Source organism: Oryx dammah, unplaced genomic scaffold (genome assembly GCF_014754425.2).
Source record: "Oryx dammah isolate SB20612 unplaced genomic scaffold, SCBI_Odam_1.1 HiC_scaffold_28, whole genome shotgun sequence".
Classification (NCBI taxonomy): Eukaryota; Metazoa; Chordata; class Mammalia; order Artiodactyla; family Bovidae; genus Oryx; species Oryx dammah.
Genome location: NW_024070212.1, coordinates 18,711,900 through 18,731,390, shown reverse-complemented (window position 1 = coordinate 18,731,390; position 19,491 = coordinate 18,711,900). Strand labels below are relative to the sequence as shown.

Sequence of the window (19,491 nt, the reverse complement as noted above, 5' to 3'; positions counted from 1 at the left end):
TGTAGTTGATTTCTGATAGGGGAAGCCCTGGTATCTCTGAACCTCTTGCTCTCTTTTCTTTGGGCCCTAGTACTCCCTCTGCAATGAACCGCTGATTGAACTCTGCAACTCTGGGGCTAGTGGTTCCCTCTTCTACGTGTCCAGTGATGACGAATTCATCATAAAAACAGTCCAGCACAAAGAGGCAGAGTTTCTACAGAAGCTGCTTCCAGGATACTACATGGTGAGAGGACAAGGAGTACCAACTGCTCGAGCTGCCCACTCCACTCCTGGACAAGGCTGGGCAGGCTGACATCAGGGGGAAAGCAATGTTCACGCTTCTGTCTTAGGGATGTAGTTCATCTTTGTGCTTTTGGTCCCATCTCTTCTGTCTCTCTATGGCTAAAGGGGGTTTTGTTTATCTGTCCTATTTTGAGTATAACCTAGCTTAGGTCTTCCTACCCAAAGACAAAATTCAGTGATGTTTATTTATTTATTTAGAGTATAGTTGATTTACAATGTTGTGTTAGTTTCTGACGTTCAGCAAAATGAGTCAGTTATACATACACATAATGTCTACTTTTTTTTTTAGATTCTATTCCCATGTATAGGTCATTACAGAGTATTGAACAGAGTTCCCTGTTCTATTCAGTATGTTCTTATTAATTTAATATTTATTCTGTTTACAGTAGTGTGTATATGTCAATTTCAGTCTCCCAATTTATGCCCTTCCTTTTCCCTCTGGTAACCACAAGTTTGTTTTGTACATCGATGACTCAACTTCTGTTTTGAAACATGTTCATTTTTACCGTTTCTTTATATTCCACTTAAAAGTGTTATATATTAGTCTTTCTCTGACTTCACTCAGTATGATAGTCTAGGTCCATCTATGTCACTGCAAATGGCATTATTTCATTCTTTTTTTGGCTGAGTAATTGTTCATTGTGGGGCTTCCCAGGTGGCGCAGGTGGTAAAAGAATCCTCCTGCCAGTGCAGGAGACGTGGGTTTGATCCCTGGGTTGGGAAGACCCCCTGGAGGACGAAATGGCATCCCACTGCAGTATTCTTGCCTGGAAAATTCCGTGGACAGAGGAGCCTAGCAGGCTATAGTCCATGGGGTTGCCAAGAGTTGGACACCACTGAGCACACCCACAGAACAGTCCACTGTACATATGTACTGCATCTTTATCCATTCCTCGGTCAGTTGCTTCCATGTCATGGCTATTGTAGACAGTGCTGCAGTGAGCATTTTGGGGTTTGTGTATCCTTTCAAATTATGATTTTCTCTGGATATATGCCCAGGATTGATAAGGCTGGATTATATGGTAACTCTAGTTTTTTAAGGAACTTCCATACTGTATGCCATTAGTAGCTGTACCTGTTTACAGTCCCACCAACAATGTAGGAAGGTTCCTTTTTCTCCACACCTTCTCTGTCACTATTTGTAGATTTTTTGATGATCACCATTTTGAACTATGTGAGGTGATACGTCACTGTAGTTTTTTTGATTTGCATTTCTCTAATAATTAGTGATGTTGAGCATCTTTTCACGTGCCTCTTGGCCATCTGTCGTCTTTGGAGAAATGTCTATTTAGATCTTCCACCCATTTTTTGATTGGGTTGTTTTTTGTTGTTGTTATTGACTTGCTTGAGCTGTTTGTATATTTTGGAGATTAATTGCTTGTTGGTTGCTTCATTTGCAAATATTTTCTCCCATTCTGGGAATTTCCTTTTATTTTGTTGATGTTTTCCTTTGCTGTGCAAAAGCTTCTAAGTTTAATTAGATCCCGTTTGTTTTATTTTTGTTTTTATTCAATGATGATTTTGCTTTCCATTCTTAGTCCAGCTCCTGAATCAGGGAGTGAGGTTGGTTACTTCTCTTGATAGTACTATGTTCATTCTTACTGATACCTCTTGGAGGTGCTGGAGAAGTGAGGGAACTCTCCTTTGCCTCCCATCATACTCAACAAAAATACACTATAAAGAAGGCTAAAGGTTAAGACTTTCTCCGTGCTGTCTTCCCTTAAACCTCTCTAAAGGAATATATTCATCATATTTGTAGTATCCTGACTGCTTAGTATATCGGAGGATCTGCTACTTGGTTTGGTAGTGATCCCATTATTAAGACAGATACATTTGGAAATTTTAAAACAGTTACAATATGGGCTTCTGGGCAGGCAGATTGTATCTGAAATCCCATGAGCAGAGGAGGTGGGTAGCAGGTTTTGTCCTTGAGTTTCATTGAAAATTAGCTGACTTTACTTTCTTGCCCTCAGAACCTCAACCAGAACCCTCGGACTTTGTTGCCTAAGTTCTATGGACTGTACTGTGTGCAGGCAGGTGGTAAGAATATTCGAATTGTCGTGATGAACAATCTCTTACCACGGTCAGTCAAGATGCATATCAAGTATGACCTCAAGGGCTCAACATATAAAAGGCGAGCTTCCCAAAAAGAGCGAGAGAAACCTCTCCCTACCCTTAAAGATCTGGACTTCTTACAAGACATCCCTGATGGTCTCTTTTTGGATGCTGATATGTACAACGCTCTATGCAAGACCCTGCAGCGTGACTGTTTGGTGAGTTTGTCATATTTCCTTCTCTCTCAGGCACCAGAAATCTCAGTGACTAAAACAGTTTGGTGGTTCTAAGGCATTTAATCTGTAAGAGATGGGACTCTATATAAAGTATGTGTCAAACTTCATTTACAGTATCTTTTACATGAGATCATTTATGCCTTTACGTTTTTACTTTCTCTCTGTTAGTCTAACTCCCCTCCCTGTCTTTTTTCTCTCTACCTGTCCTGGGCCTCATAATCATACATTCTCCTTGTTTCCATACCAATACCATCACTGCTCACATTTTGATCCTGCCTGCCAATTCAAATTTATACCTTGGAAGCTGAGTGCTGCTAGAAAAAATCACACAGCTATGTATAGTGGCATCTCTATAGATTCTTCAGTACCATTAAAAAAAAATTATATATTTGGCTGTACCAGGTCTTAGTTATAGCATGCTAGATCTTTGATCTTTGTTGCATGCAAGGTCTTTTAATTGTGGCATGTGGATCTCCTTCCCTGCCCAGGGATCAGACCTAAGCCGCCTGCATTGGGAGCATGGAGTGGTAGCCGCTGGACCATCAGGGAAGTTCCTTTATAGATTTATGATACCCAGTTCCACTTGGGCCATCAGTATTGCTCATTAATGTACTTCCTGTTTCTCTCAGAGATGCCAAGTGATTGGTACTCTCTTCCAACAGTGTTGTAACCCCCATCCCCCTAGCCTTGTTTCTCAACAAGCTACCTCAACTTCTGTAGCATCCCTTCGTCCTGTCCCCATCATCAACTTAAAGTTTAGGAGAGTTTTTTTCAGTGTCTTCATGTAATGAAGCCTTCCTTTCTCCTTTGCCTTTCTCGTCTCTTGCCTGCCTTCCTGCCTCTATGTCCTGGCTTTTGCTCACACCGCTTCCAGTTGACTTGCTCTCTCCAATGACCACTTGGACGCTAAGTAGAGTACTTCTTAGTCCTTCCTTGAGTTTTCTGCGGTGTTTGACAGTTGATTGTTTCCACTTTCTTAACATCTTGGGTTTTGTGACATCTTTCTCTTGTTTTTCCACATCTTTTTTTTTTTTTTGCAGGCTGCTTTTGCAGGATCGTCATCTGCTCAGTGTTATCATCCTTGCTTTCCTTTGCTTACTCTGCCTCTTCCTCCAGGATAATGCCCATTTTAGTTTGACTTTCTTGGTTGTGAGGACTGGAGACTTAGTGGAGCAGAGAGGTTTTATAAGTTACACATAAGAATCAGTCCTGTATTCTCTTTATCCTTTACCCGCTCATCAAAACAGCCTTGGGTGAGCTGTACCACCAAAGTGAGCTACTGGAACTGGTGGAAGTATACCAGGTTGAGAACTGGAGAGACAGTCCACACTTTTTAATATGGCTCATCAGGCCTGGCATTGTCCTGCCCCTCCCATCTTCTCTCATATGCCAAACACCTATACTTTGCCTCACCAGACTCAATGGATGTGAATTTGAACAAATTCCAGGAGATAATTAAGGACAGGGAAGCCTGGCATGCTGCAGTCCATGGGGTCACAGAGTCAGACATGACTTGGTGACTAAACACCACCACCAGATGATAGCCATCTGCTCGTGGCCTGCAGTTTCATGCCTCCAGCCCTTGGCATTATTGCATTATTCTTTCCTTCCTTTGTTTACATGCACTTATTTTCTTTCTAATGTATCCCTCATAAACCTGTTTATATACCTCCTGACCTCCTCTGTAGTATTCCTCAACCATGTATGCACTTCCATTATTACACATACTAGACTGTATTGTATTTATTTATATGTTTATTTCCCTTACTAAATTATGATATCCATGAGGACAGATGGTCTCTTAAGTGTCTGTATCCACAGAAGCAGGCACAGAGCCTACCTACAGATGTTGAGGCTTCAGCAAATATTAAACCGAGTTGAAGCTGGCCATATAAGGTCCTGCCACAGATCTGCACTGTCACAGAGTATGCTTCTACCTGACCCTCCTGTGGATTTTCTTTGAGCTCAGATACATATTTCTTCTTGCATTGAGTATATAATATTCTTTTCATGAAGAGACACAAGGAAAGAACAAACAAATAAGGTCTTGTGGGCTAGGCTGTGGTCTAATTTGTATTTACTCTGGTGAAGGAAAGCTGAAGGAGTATCAGTGATGGGAGAGCAGAGAAGGTCAATGTACTGTTCTCCAAGGAGTGGGAGGAGTGAATGATAATCCTGTGCTTAGCTCTGGAGGGTGACTCCAGTAGTTAGACCAGGAAAGCCGTAAGATCCTGAAAAAAGATTCTCATACTTCCCAAGGCTCAGATCATGTTTTTGCTTCCATTAGGTGCTGCAGAGCTTCAAGATAATGGACTATAGCCTCCTGGTGTCAATCCATAACATAGATCATGCACAACGAGAGCCTTTAGGCAGCGAAGCACAATATTCAGCTGACACTCGCAGACCAGCCCCCCAAAAGGCTCTCTATTCCACAGCCATGGAATCTATCCAGGGCGAGGCGCGGCGAGGTGGCACCATGGAGACCGATGACCAGTGAGTGGACTCGGGCACCAGGAAGGAGTGTGTAGGCTCAAAGCATTTTTTTCTGGAGAGGGGTACACAGCTTCTGAGAAGGAGTAGCCTTTATTCAGCAGTGAAGTCAACATTAATACTTGAAGAACTATAGAGTGAGCGTTCCTAAGAATGTAAAAGGAAAGGAAGATTCTTAAATTTGGGATTTGTAAACTTGGAAGGAGCTCAGAGTCTTAGATACATACCTGCAAATTGTAAGAACTTCATCAAAAACAATTTATTACAGACCTTTTTTATGGAAGGTGTCTTTGTTACATTCATGGATCAAAGAAGTAGCACTGAAGTATCAGATGTCTTTCAGGTGGTTTCATTTTAAAGTATTCTTTATCATGATTCTCAAGAACTAGCTCAGCGGGTAAAGAATCTGCCTACAATGCAGGAGGCCCTGGTTTGATTCCTGGGTTGGGAAGACCCCCTAGAGAAGGGGTAGGCTACCCACTCCAGTATTCTGGGGCTTCCCTAGTGGCTCAGTTGGTAAAGAATCCGCCTGCAATGCGGGAAATCTGGTTTCGATCCCTGGAGAAGGGAAAGGCTACCCACTCCAGTATTCTGGCCTGGAGAATTCCATGGAGAGGGAAGCCTGGTAGGCTGCAGTTCATGGGGTCACAGAGTCAGACAGGACTAAGCGACTTTCAGTTTTCTATGGAAGGCATCTTTGTTACATTCGTGGGCCAAAGAATTGTAGTTACTGAAGTATCACATGTCTTTTGGTGGTTTCATTTAAAGTATTATCATGATTCTCAAGAAGAGTGTCTTAGTGGGCATAAATTAAAGTACTAGGGAGGAATTTGCTGGCGGTCCAGTGGTTAGGCCTCTGCTTTCACTGTTGAGGGTCTGGATTTGATTTCTGATCAGGGAACTAAAATCCCACAAGACACATGGCAGGGCAAAGAAAGAGAGAGTACTAAGAAAGTTTAGAGTTAATTGGGAGAGTCTTCCTAAAATTGCTGAGTAGGAGGTGAATTTTAGATTCTTGTTGGTGAAATTGGGGTGGGAGAGGCGGGCAAGTGAAATCTGGAGGGCAAGAAGTTGTATATTATATATATACTCCAAAGTGGTTGGGGTTGGGTGAAGGCTCTCACTTTTCCCGTTTATGGAAAATGGGACAGTTGTGTTTAGGTCTCAGTTACAGCTCTTGATTGGGTTTGAATTTAGCAGAAGCTCCTGCCTGCTAGCCGGAAGATATTGTTACTCTTTCCTTCTTGTCTTCCCCAGTATGGGTGGCATCCCGGCCCGGAATAGTAAAGGGGAAAGGCTGCTGCTTTATATCGGGATCATTGACATTCTACAGTCTTACAGGTGAGAAACATATCAATCCCAGGGTCAGAGTGGATGTAGACTTACTCATCTTGCTCTTTGTCACCAAATTCTTCCTGAAGCAAGAACAATAAGTTGCAGTCTGGCTGCTTGCCTCACTGGGTTTCAAATGGTGATTTATTTCCTTGGTTATGCCTGTCTCTTGACTTCCTTACCTACCATGTCGCAAACATAGCATACACCTTTGTGGAAAGCTGAGTCAGTCCTCAGAAGCAGCAGGGTGGAATACGCCATCCTGCTGGCTCTTTGTGGAAAACCTGTGAGATGAGTCATACTCCACTTTGGGATACAATTGGAAACACATTCCTCTTTTCCATGGAAGAAAAACAAAGGGATCACTGTTCTGTGAAAAGTATTAGCCTGTGGGACCAAAGCAGTGGATGGTAGTGAGGGAAGAGCTGGAAATGTTAGACCCCAGTTTTGCTCCTGTAAGATTTCAGACACTAGTGAGGACTGGACAATATTTGACCTCCCTCCAGGCTTGCCTGTCTGTCTCTACAGTTCCCCTTTTACAATAAATATTCTTGTCCCTGACTTGCCAGGATGTATTAAATATCCTTTTCCGGTGAGAGGATTGTTGACTTACTCTAAAAACATCTTTGATCTCCATGCTGAATAAGCACTACCCTGTCTGTTCTTTGAAAACTGTAGCATAATAGTGGGAGTGCTTTCCTGGCTTCTGTCTTTTCAAGTTTTTCTACTATGATTGCTCAGGTCTGTAAAATAAAATCTATAAGGTCATTCATTTAATGTGAATTTATGATGTATACATTTTTCTTGACAGGTTTATTAAGAAGTTGGAGCATTCTTGGAAAGCTCTGGTACATGATGGGGTGAGTAGCAGTCAACTTGAGGCGCTCCTCTTTCTGTCTCTCTCACTTCTGATTTGCCCCCTCAGTTTCCTCTTATCTTATTTGATTTGTGGGTTTTACCTTTTTGCTAGGGTCTCAGCCTAGGGGAAAAATGGCCCTTCGACTAGAGATTCTCTTGCTGGGCCTCCCCTTCCCTAACTCCAGCCATCTTGTTTCCTCTGCAGGACACCGTGTCAGTGCACCGCCCCAGCTTCTACGCTGAACGGTTCCAGCGTTTCATGTGCACTACGGTTTTTAAGAAGGTCCCCTGTAAGTGGCTTCTGCCCGATGACCCTCCAGTGGCTCTCTTACTTCAGGAGGTGGGGGCAGGACTCCCCTGTCATGGAACTGCCAAAGCCAGAGACTTCTCTTCCTCTACCCACATCCCCTGAGAGCTGCTGCCCATCCTTATGTCAGTCACTCTGCCCTAGTCATTACCAAGTTGCTACTTTCCCCCTGGCAATCCCTACATGTGTCGTGGAGGTGAGGGGCATTTCTGAGAAACTGGTGGGATTGTAAAAATACTTAATTGCGGGTGTAGGATCCGTGCCACAGGCTGAGGTAGGCAAAGCCAGACTTCTGTGAATAGAGAGAGGCAAGAATGTTACTGTGTCCCCAAGACCATGGAGTTCTCAGATTAGGATCAGAAAGTTGGAGAAGCATTTACTCATGTCTGCTTAGCAGGTATTAGTCAGCTAGAGGTGCTCCTCTTTCTGTCTCTCTCACTTCCGACTTGCCCCCTCAGTTTCCTCTTATCTTATTTCATTTGTGGGTTTCACCTTTTTGCTAGAGTCTCAGCCTAGGGGAGGGAGTTGGGAAGTGCCAGTGTCCTTCTTTCCAAGCCTTCCATGCTACCGCCACTGGCAAATCCCCAGCTCCTTCCTATCTCCATCTCCTCATCATAGCCATTAGTAGTCCCTCAGTGAGGCAGAGAGGACCTATGCATGCCAAGCAGTCTCAACAAACAGAATAATCTTCTCAGAGTCTTTTTAAAGTGATATATAAACAAGTGTAAAGTATTGTCATGGTGCTGTGTGTGTCAAGTTATACAAAGATACAGAGTGTCTGGTTTAACTGAAGGCTGCTATTAAAAAGGAGTTACAGATTAGGAGACATGTCATCCGGTGGAAGCAAAGCCATCAAGGTTGTAGGAGGGGAGAAATATGCATCCCCTTTCCTCTGGGTTCTCTGCTTTCTTTTCCAAAGTGACATGAACTGAGATGCCCCTCCTCTGATAAGCAGTTCATAGAGCCCATCTTTGTTGACATTAACCATTTTTCCTGCTTTGCAGAAGGACAACCTTGGGTTTTTGTTGGGGACACTAGCAAGTTGTATTTATGTCTTGGTGACTGTTTCTGAGGTAGGTGCTAAGTAGGCTTTCTCTTTCCCTTTTGAAGTGAAGTCCTCTCCTTCCAAAAAGTTTCGGTCTGGCTCATCTTTCTCTCGGCGAGCAGGCCCCAGCGGCAACTCCTGCGTAAGTTTCCAGCCGTCGGTCTCTGGGGAGCACAAGGCACAAGTGACAACAAAGGCGGAAGTGGAGCCAGGTCAGCGCCCGGGCTGGAGCCCCCGTGTGTGTGCTCCCTCCCTCCCTGCTGGGCTCTCATCTCCTGCTTAGGACCTCTGTCCCCACTCCTGTTCACGAAAAGCCAACTTGCTACGTATTTTTTCCTATATTCCCCCCCCCATTTTCTCTTCTTTTTGATTTATTGATTTTCTTCCTCTTTCTTTTTTCCAGGCGTCCACTTGGGTCGTCCTGATGTTTTACCTCAGACTCCACCTTTGGAGAAAATCAGTGAGGTCTCGACTATTCCTGACCCCTATTTCTCACCTGTAGTTGGAGAGACTTTGCAAACGCTAACTACAAGGTTGGTTCCTTGGTCTCTTTCTCCATGTAATCTTCTCATCTCTCTTTTCAGGTCTTTGAGAACTTCCATAATTCTGTTGGTTTGTTTTTTTTCTTCCCCAGATTTTATTGTCTTTTGTTCTTCACTATATTTTTGCACGTTCATCTTCCTAAGAGCTCATCTTTAGTGATTTGGAAAAGTGTATCAACATCTCTGTATTTTTAGGGGGTGGTGGGAAACCCTTATGTACAAACTTCTGGTACTCAGTCAGAATATCTTACTTAATGCTTCATTTCCCGATGACTTAAGTGAGAATTCTTAGCTTAGGATTTAAGGCTGGTAGGAGTCCTACGCACTGAAGGCAGTGAATAGCCTTTCAAAAGGATCCATTATATGGATTGTGAGTTAGTTTTGTTTTTGGTATGTTGATCATCTATTACATCAAATGTATTACCCCAAAACTTAGTGACTTAAAACAACAAACGTATATCATGGTTTCTGTGAGTCAGAAATCCAGGTGCAGTGTAACTGGGTTCTTGGCTCAAGGGTTTTCATGACATGATAGTCACACTTTGGCCAGGGCTAGGCTCATCTTAAGGCCCACCTTAGAGGCTTCACTTTACATTTATGTGCTCTTTGACAGGATTCAGTTTCTGGTGAGTTGCTGGACTGAGGGCCTTAGTTCCTTGCTGGCTGTTTTCTGGGGGCCTCCCTAAGTTCTTGGCCACCTGAGCCTCTCCAGAGGATAACTCAGAAGATGGCAGCCTGCTTCACTTAGCATAGGCAAGTGAGAGTGGATGTACCTAAGCATGTATCAGGAAGTAGGGATCACTTTAGACCTGTGAAACTAATAAAAGAGACAGGCTATCTTCTCCCCACACACCAGCATACCATGATGAGACAGACAAGAGATAACTTCATTACACATTGCTGCACGAAAAAGGGAGAACAGGAGGCACAGAGGAGCCTAAAATCGAGCAAGTGCTGGAGGAGTTTATCACGTTTCAAAGCATGAGAATAATTCATGATTTTTGGCTTTACCTTTGGACTCTTGGTTTTGCCTTCTGAGCCTTCATGAAAACTAGAATGTGCTTGCAGCTGAGTCATTTTCTCAGCCTACTTGCCAGAATTTTGAGGATCCAGTGGTTTCTTCTTTGTGTACTATTTCTGTCTTTTTTAGTCCAAGCAGGACAGTGTGTCTGTTGCTACAATGCCCTCAGAGATTTTGTGGGGTTCCTATGAATCTCATTGGGATTTACTGTTAGGCCAAAGCCATACCCACAAATACCTTCTTGATAAGCTCTGTGCTTCTTAGAGATCCTGTTCAAGTTGAGAGGATCTGAGAGACATACCCTTAATCTTTTGAATGTCGTTTCGTGTGACTGAAGAGTACTGTGAGTTCTTGACAGATGTTTTATAGTCACACCTGTGGCTTCATCTGTAGACCACATTCTCCTGGCAGTGCCTTAGATTCTATCCATTTCGTAATTTTAGCATCATTTGCTATCTAGAGAGGCTCAGAGTTTTCCAAACCTTCCAGCCTTGGCTTCTTTTTGTCTCCTAGTCCTTCCCGTCATTTATTTTCTCCTCTCATATTTTACTGTAAGCATTAAGAAGAAACCAGGTGGCACCTTCAGCACTTAGTTTAGAGATCTCCTTAGCTAGCTCACCCAGTTCATTAGGCACGTGTTCTACTTCCCACATAAGTATAGATGACATTGTCACTGCACTTTGTTCCACTACATTGCAAAGATCCCCTTTCCTTCAATTTCCAATAAGATTTTTCTCACTTCCCTTTAAGCCCTTACTGGCAAACCCCTTACAGTCCAGAATTCTTTGGGACACTTTTAAAACTTTCACTGAAACTATCCTCAAAGCCCATTTTTCTCTTCCAAAGCCACTTCTACATTTTAGATTTTTATTACAGCAGCATTTCATTTCCAGGTACAAAAACCTGTACTACCTGTTGTGAGATAAATTACCCCAAATTTTAGCAGCTAAAAACAAAAAATATTGTTATCGCAGATTTTATGTGGCTTAAGAATCTGAGTATGACTTAGCTAGGTGCCCTTGGCTCAGTCTCTCAGAAGATTACAGTCAAGCTATTAGCCAGCAGTGTGGTCTCATCTGGAGGCTTGCCCAGTGGGGAGGATCTGCTTCCAAGCTTATGTGGTTGTTGGCTGGATTCAGTTTCTTGCAGGCTCTTGGGCTAAGGGTTCCTCGTTGGCTGTCAGCTGGTGGTATTCCCTCAGTTCCTTTTCATATGGTCCTCTCCATAATGCATCTCACAGCATTGCAACAACTTCCTCAGAGCAAACAAGTTGGAGAGCATGTGCCCAAGAGGAAGCTACATAGCCTAGTCTCAGAATTGATTTTGATCACCTGTGGTGCATTCTCTTCACTAGAAGAGAGTCACTAAGTTCAGCCCACACTCGAGGAGAAAACGACACGATGGCATGACTATCAGGCAGCAGTGATGGTTGGGTGCCTACCACACCTGGGGATTGAAAGCAGTAGTAGAGGAAGGTGTTAAGGAAGTATTTTATGGTAGTCAAGAAACGGTTAAGTAAAAGAATGTGCTTCCAGATCTAGTAACTCCTTAGTCCCTTCTTTCTGAATTCTAAGTTGATTCCCAGTGAAATATAGAGAAGCAGTCTGAGATTTGACCTGAGAGTTCTTTTTCTCATTTACTAATTCTTCTTTCTGCCCGGTTTTTTTTTTCCCACTCCTGTTAGTTCAACCCTCTTGGAAAAACATGAAGTTCCAGAGTCAGAGTTCATCCATGTAAGTTTCTGGGATGTGGGGGAGGTGGCTGCTTTGAAAGAATATAAACAGCATCACTGATGGAGTAGAGCAAGGAAGTAGTTGTCAGGGTTAGGGGGACTGGGTACCCCCCTTCCCCTAAATCTTACTTTTAAAATTTTTGGTTTTGCAGGGGTCGGGGGGAGGTGTGGTTTTTTATTTTTGGTGGTACTGTGTACTTGGAAGCTGAGACTGGGCTAGCAGGAAACTTCTTAGGTCTGCCATCTAGACTGAAATTAACTTGAATTCCTTTGCTGTCCCCTTATCTCATATTCCACGTCCTTAACTTTATACCCTTTACCTTTTTAGTGAGCAAAAATCCTCAGAAGACTTGGAGCGAGACTCAACCACCTCTGTGATCCCAAGATGTCAGCCCTTGACCCAGCAATGCTGAGTTTTCTTTTTCTTGGTCATCAAAAAAGGAGTACAGTGGAAGCTAGGAGAGCTCTCCATCTCCCCCTGAAGAAGAAGAACCTTTTCTCCTTCCCCTTTCTTATGAATGGGCATTAGTGCTGGGACAGTTGAGGACAGCAGCATTCTCTCCACTCCCAAGTTGGGTGAAACCAGTTTTAAGCTCACCAGCCTTGGCTTCCACAACTGAATGGTCTCAGATCCCCCTTCTTCCTGTTGGAAGTGGGATTGCTGGACTTGGCGATTTTCTTCCCTCCTCATCAACCTTTCATCAGGAGCTGGACTCTAATTTCCTCAGGACAGACTGGCTGGTACATTATCCCTACCCTAACTCTTTCTCTGGAAGAAGACGCCTGTAATCTTCGTAAAGATTTTTTTGGGGGATGTTTAACCTCCCAACCCTCTCCTTTTGTTTCCTTAAAAAAGGAAAAGGAAAATAGCACACAATTTCAAACCAGTTTTCAGATCAAAACTCCAGAAGTATTGGAGAGATGCCTATTCACAGGGCTCCCTCAGAAGAGCCCTGGTATTTGAGAAACAGAAGGTGGTGACTGCTGTGCTAAGCAGCTCCTCTTTAACTCCTCCTCTCTTAATGAATTTCTTAAGGCTGAAGGAATGGAGAGAGTGGGACACAGGGTAGTCTTTACCCCTTTTGTTAAACAGTGGTGCAGTCTTGGGGCTCACAGATCAGAACCCTTCCTAGGCAGAACCCTACTCACTGCCAGGCCATAATCGTTATTACTGTTTTGCAATTTGAAATGTATTCTCCTTGTTTTTCTAAATATGAAGACTTATCAAATGAATTTTAGATTTCTTCTCCAAAGGAGATGTCTTCCTTGCTCTTCCACCTTTTTCTACAGTGTTCTGCCGTTAGTGGAGCTGAGATGGAGACGGGGATACCTGTCTGTTGAACAGGTAACTGGGAGGCTAGAGAATGTTCTCTTAAACGCATAGGGAGCCAGCAGATTCTTGCCTTAGTGCAGTCAGTGCTGTGCCCCGCGCCCTGCCGCCTCTCTTCACACAGAGAATGGGAAATGGGGGCTGTGTAACCCCTCTTCTCCCTGGGTTCACCATCTGATCCTCCTCCTTGTGTCAGGGGAAAGGGGTCCTGGTGAGTCTGGCAGATGTTGATTCCTGTACTGCCCCCTCCACCCCACCCTGCCTTGATAGTAGCTTGGTCCACACCCCGAGTAACTGTCTATATTAGACACCCCCAGCCAGCTTCTGGCTGCCTGTCTTTGCTGCCATGTTCTTTTTTACAAGAAGGAAAGAAACAATTCTTGCTATTTTTTTTTTCATAATTTACTATTTATGATGTATTTAAGTGTTTTATTCAGGACAGAGTTCTGTCAGGGGTGGGAGGGAATATTTGAGGGAGGCTGGGTCTCAAGGATGGGGATGGGGAGTCAACATTTTTATGAAGTGTCACTATTTGCCTCTACTTTGTATTGTTCAGAAATGGCAAATACAGTATAAAAGCGATAAGTATCTGGTTTTAATGCATTAAACTTTTGTCAGTTATTTAGACTTCTTGGTTCCTCTTGATTCTTTTTCGTACACCATCTGCTCCACCCTTCTTCCCCAGGCTGTTTTGTTCATATTGCCTGGAATGAATGAATCCTTTTCCAGTTTTCCTCACTCCAGCTTTGGACTAACTCAGGCTGAGAGAAATTTCATTCATTCATTACCTTCTGGCCACCTCCTCCATCTTAACAACTTAAACTTGACAAGGAAAAGCTGTGAATGGCTAGAAAAGGAATTAATGTCGGTCTGTTGCGTAGGGATTTGGGGATCCAAAGCTCAAAATTTTGCTTCGCTTTAGGAGGATAGGAGAAGGACAGTGGGAAAAGCAAGCTAAGATTTATTGGCCCGAGATTCTCTCGCTTTCCTTCCCTCAACTTGGCCCCAAGTTTTCTTAGAAAAACATAAAGATTGCTTTCCTCAGCTAAGTGTTTTTCTAACCTCTGTGAGGTTGAGCTTATGGTGTTCCTTTCCACATCACTATTCCCTACTTTGTTAAGATCATTCTACAATTATGCAGCAGCTAATGAGTAAGAACAGTCAATGCACTGGGCAGTTGAAGGTTAAAAGTAATTGATCTTATAGGGCTTACAGAGTCCAGAAGAGTACAACATACATGCACACAGAAAGAATACATGAGATGTGATTTCTGAAAGAGGGGTACAGAGCATAAAATAAGGAAGAAAATTAGAAGTGGATTTCCTTGGTGGTCCAGTGGTTAAGAATCCCCCTGCCAAAGCAAGGGACTTGAGTTCGACCTCTGCTCCGTGAAGATTCCACATGCCAAGGGGCAACTAAGCCTGTGCCCGCTCACTAGAACTAGAGAAAGCCCATGCACAGCAGGGAAAACCCAGTGCAATCAAAAATAAATTCTTTTTTTTTTTTTTAAGCAAAATTAGAGGTTACTGTGGGCCTGAAGTGTTGGGGAAAGTTTCACTTGAGCACAAGTGCCTTAGAGGTATGAGAACGGGCATGAGTGCTTGGCAGTTGAGGACAGCAGCATTGTCTCTGCTCCCAACAGAATGGCCTGTTGCAGAGAGCAAGGAAGAGACCATGGTGAAAGCAACGGTGGAGGGAGATCTGAGGGAGAATATTGGAATAAGTATGGGTGGAGGCAACACTGGAAACCCTGGCTGCTAAGCTGAGGGATTTTTATTTTAAGCTGCAGTCAGTGAGGGAAATGTAGAATGTTTTTGTCCATAAGTGAGACGTAAAAGAATTCCAAAGCCAATCTGATGACAGTTCTATCACAGCAGATAGAAAAAGTTGACAAGTTAGATGGATAATTTAGGTGTGAAGTAATGTGCATTTAGGATGATGGCAATACCAACTGGAGAGGAAGGAAGAGAATTGAGATGGTAATAAATTCTATAATAGAACAAGTAACTGGAATGAAGGAGGAATGAGGATTCTCAAAGTTTTGAATTTTAAGTCAGAGGCTCAGTCCTCCTTTAGACTGGATAAGAAGACTTTTTCCCAAACAGGAATTAAATCTGAACATATTTTAGGGGAAAAATGATGCTGCTACTGCTCTTAGCTTGTCACTCTTCAACTTACTCAGGCAACTGCTGGGTGTGCTAGATACCCTCTGATGGTCAGAGGGCCCCTCTAGTGGTGAGCAGCAGCTACTACTTTACAGCTATACCCTGCCATCTATATTCACTTGCAAGTAGGGCCTATTCCAAAAATGAGGAAAGTCAAACTATAGGATATATAACCTGGAAATCCTAGTCTAATGTTTTACTCTTAAACATGTCAATCTCAGCTAGTCAAAAAGGTTACCACAGTTGAAGTCTCATTCATTCTTTAAACAAAGAGTTGCTAGTTAAAGTAGGTTTCAGATTAAACTGTTCATTTTTCAGCTTTTCAGAGACACAAAAACAAATCAGTATCTTTTGTAAAATTATTTCTTTAAGGTTCATCAAAGGGACTTCCCTGGTGGTCTGGTGGCTAAGACTCCGCACTCCCAACGTAGGAAGCCCATTAAAAGTTCATTAAATGCATCAGCTGTTTCCAATTTTTCCTCTTTTAAAAAGAATTTAAATTTTTATTATGGAAAATTTCAAGTTAAAAATATAGTAAATTGACATGTATGCATCACCCAGCTTCAATGCTTGTTTGTAAATAAGGCCAATCTGTTTCATCTATACCTTCTACCCCACCCTTCCCTTCTCTCTGCACCTCCAAAGGCTTATGTTAAGTTACACGCAGGGATTCACCTGGACTTACATGGTGGTCCAGTTGCTAAGACTCTGCTCAGTGGAGGGGCCCTGGATTCAGCTTCTGGTCAGGGCACTAGATACCACATGCTGCAACTAAGACCTGGCACAGCCAAATAAATAAATACTGTTTTTAAAATCCCAGACAAAAGCAACTACACCCCAATAAAATCCCAAACATCGTATTATTTCGTGCATAAACACTTCAACATATAGGTCAAGAGCTAAAGGTACAATACAACAATATTATCATGCCTTTAAAAATTAGTAATTCTTTAATAATATCCAGTGATCAAAGTTAGAAAACTTGTCCTAGGAATGAATTTTCACAAATAGCTTTTTGACCCCAATCTGTCTTGAACTCTAAGGTCACTGATGACCTTCATGTTGCTAAATATATCAGTCCTCATCTTACTTGACAGGTCAGCAGCATCTGACAGTTTATTACTCACTCCTAGAAATAAATATTTTCTTCATTTAGCTTCGGGGATACCACGTGCTTCCTCCTGGTTGTTCTTACCAAGGTGCTGCTGCACCGCTCCATCTCCATCCTCTTTTCTGGTTCCTCCTTTTCTCTCCAGCCTCAAAATGCATGATTAAGTCCAGGGCTCAATCATAGGGCCCCTTCTTTTAGTCCACCTTCACTCTCCAAGTCCTAAAGGCCCTGTATCATTTGTCCAACACCCCCGTCACTTCATGATCAACTAAAAACTCCCAAATTTCTATCTCTAGCCCAGATTTTTTTTCTGAACTGGAAACTCATATCTACACACTTACTTGACATCTCCATTTAGGTGTCTAATAAGTATCTTCAACCTAATATATGTCCCAAACTGAATTGCTGGTTCCTGCCCCTCCTAGCCCATCTTCAGAAATAGTTGCTTAGAACCAACTCTAATAACCCCTTAACAACCCCTTTCCTTACATCCTCCATCAAATCCATCGGCAATTTTTTGAAGTTTTGTATCTTAGAATTTTGGAGGGGTGAGGGTGGGGCCAAGCAGCATGTGACATCTTAGTTTCCTGACCCAGGGATCGAACCCATGACCTTTGCATTGGGAGCATGGAGTCTTAACCATTGGACTGCCAGGGAAATCTCTAAGTTGTATATCTTATGACATATGCAAAATTCATCCATATGTCATTATTTTCACATCTTGTTGCCACCCTACAGAAAGCCACCATCATAGCTGATCATTGAAATGGTCTCCAAACTGGTCTGTATCCTATTCTTTCCCCATAGTCTGTTCTCAATGCAGAAATCAGAGTGATCTGTTAGAACACAGACCCTCTGCTGAAACTTTCCAACAGCTCCTATCTCAGAGTCCTTAAAATAATCTTTACTGCTATACTTAATCTGACCTTTCTTCTCTCTTTGCCTTTCTGGTCTCATCTCTTCTCTCCCTCTACTCTAGTCCCTACTGGCCATCGTGTTCTTAAATATACTCTTGCCTTGGAGCATTTGCACTTTCTCTCTTCCCCAGGTGTCCTTCAGCTCTCTTTTCAATTGTAAGTCTTCCCTAATATCCTGTTTATATATAAACACATACACACACACATCCACCCTAGTTTCATCCTTATTCAACACTGACTTATTGGTTTATTATCTGCCTTCCCCCATAGAAAGCAAGCTCCACAAAGGCAGGCTTTTTTTTGTTCCCTTCCAAGTGCCTAGAATAGTGTCTGACCCATAGGTAAATGAACTGTTTTTGCTTTTTTTCATATTGGAGCTCTTGTTTTTACTGAACTCTGATCCTATCAGATTTCGCCTCTTATGATCTCATGATCATTCTTGCAACTCACATATCTTTTCATTGAAAAGCTTCTGACAAAAAGACAATAAAAAAAAAACAAACAACAAAAAAAAGAAAAGCTTCTGACATAGTTCTAACAGGACATCTGTATAAAGAGAGTATAAATTCTGCATTCTCCAGGTTGAATCAAATCCATCATATACGACCTATTTACTAACTCGTTTTTTTATGACCACCCTATTTTGTATTTGCAATATCCACAAGGACTTTTCAAAGTGTAATTAAAAACTGGTCACAATCTGTTAAGTATCTGACTAAAGCTGAGATGGTGACAGACAGACAACCTCCCTGTATAGACATCATGAATCCCAAAACAGTGATGACTATTAATTCACTTCCTATTCACTTCCTTTAGTTTGCGCTGAATGTTTATCTACTTACACATTTTAGAAGAACACTAATTTATAATAATTCCTGATGTTCAAATTGTCTTTAGAGTTGCATTATCCTGATTAACTCGGAACATTTTTTGTTGTTGAATCTTATCTTTTATGAAATACTTTGGATTTGACTTCACCGATTTGCGTTGATTTCTATTTGTACAATAGGTATATACCTGGACTTCTAAGTAGCTTAGCTGGTAAAGAATCCATCTGCAATTCAGGAGACCCTGGTTTCTATTTGTACAATATTTATATAGCTACACATGCTTTCTTCTATTACTATTGCCTGATATGTTGTTTTTTCCTTTCCTTTTATTTTTTACCTTTTGTCAGTTTGGTATGTCTTACATTCATATTTTCTTTATATTTGAACTTTTCACTAATGATTTTTCTATTTATTTTTCTTCCTTTTCCTATCTATGATTATAGTAACATTTTTTTTTCCTTAGTAATACAGAGATTTTACTCCTATACCTTTAATGGTCACCAATAACTTTTGAACATATCCATTAAAACTTTATCAATATCTATGTAATGTCTACAACACACTTCAGTTCAGTTCAGTTCAGTTCAGTTCAGTCGCTCAGTCGTGTCCAACTCTTTGCGACCCCATGAATCGCAGCAAGCCAGGCCTCCCTGTCCATCACCAACTCCTGGAGTTCACTCAGACTCATGTCCATCGAGTCAGTGATGCCATCCAGCCATCTCATCCTCTGTCGTCCCCTTCTCCTCCTGCCCCCAATCTCTCCCAGCATCAGAGTCTTTTCCAATGAGTCAACTCTTCGCATGAGGTGTCCAAAGTACTGGAGCTTCAGCTTTAACATTCCTTCCAAAGAAATCCCAGGGTTGATCTCCTTCAGAATGGACTGGTTGGATCTCCTTGCAGTCCAAGGGACTCTCAAGAGTCTTATCCAACACCACAGTTCAAAAGCATCAATTCTTCGGCGCTCAGCCTTCTTCACAGTCCAACTCTCACATCCATACATGACCACAGGAAAAACCATAGCGTTGACTAGACGGACCTTAGTCTGCAAAGTAATGTCTCTGCTTTTGAATATACTATCTTGGTTGGTCATAACTTTCCTTCCAAGGAGTAAGCGTCTTTTAATTTCATGGCTGCAGTCACCATCTGCAGTGATTTTGGAGCCAAACACACTTGGCATCTCCATCTACCATCTCTGTAGTCATGTCTGGGTCCTCTGCTCCTTCCCCCACTTCCTCCAA

The 19,491-nt window shown here is 42.4% G+C and overlaps 1 protein-coding gene across 2 annotated transcripts in view; it reads left to right on the top strand.

Moving 5' to 3' along the window:
- The window catches only part of PIP5K1A (phosphatidylinositol-4-phosphate 5-kinase type 1 alpha), a 39,604-nt gene extending 25,747 nt beyond the window's left edge, over nt 1-13,857 (top strand). The window contains exons 7-16 of one of the 2 annotated variants that reach the window (XM_040230701.1): nt 71-223; nt 2,256-2,555; nt 4,861-5,066; nt 6,321-6,404; nt 7,207-7,255; nt 7,459-7,543; nt 8,671-8,817; nt 9,009-9,138; nt 11,853-11,901; nt 12,229-13,857. In XM_040230701.1, coding sequence (XP_040086635.1) covers nt 71-223; nt 2,256-2,555; nt 4,861-5,066; nt 6,321-6,404; nt 7,207-7,255; nt 7,459-7,543; nt 8,671-8,817; nt 9,009-9,138; nt 11,853-11,901; nt 12,229-12,231 — 1,206 coding nt within the window. In that variant the 3' untranslated portion in view covers nt 12,232-13,857. The remainder of the gene's footprint in view (nt 1-70; nt 224-2,255; nt 2,556-4,860; nt 5,067-6,320; nt 6,405-7,206; nt 7,256-7,458; nt 7,544-8,670; nt 8,818-9,008; nt 9,139-11,852; nt 11,902-12,228) is intronic. The other variant, XM_040230702.1, reaches the window with a different exon arrangement.
- Nucleotides 13,858-19,491: the final 5,634 nt, after the last annotated feature.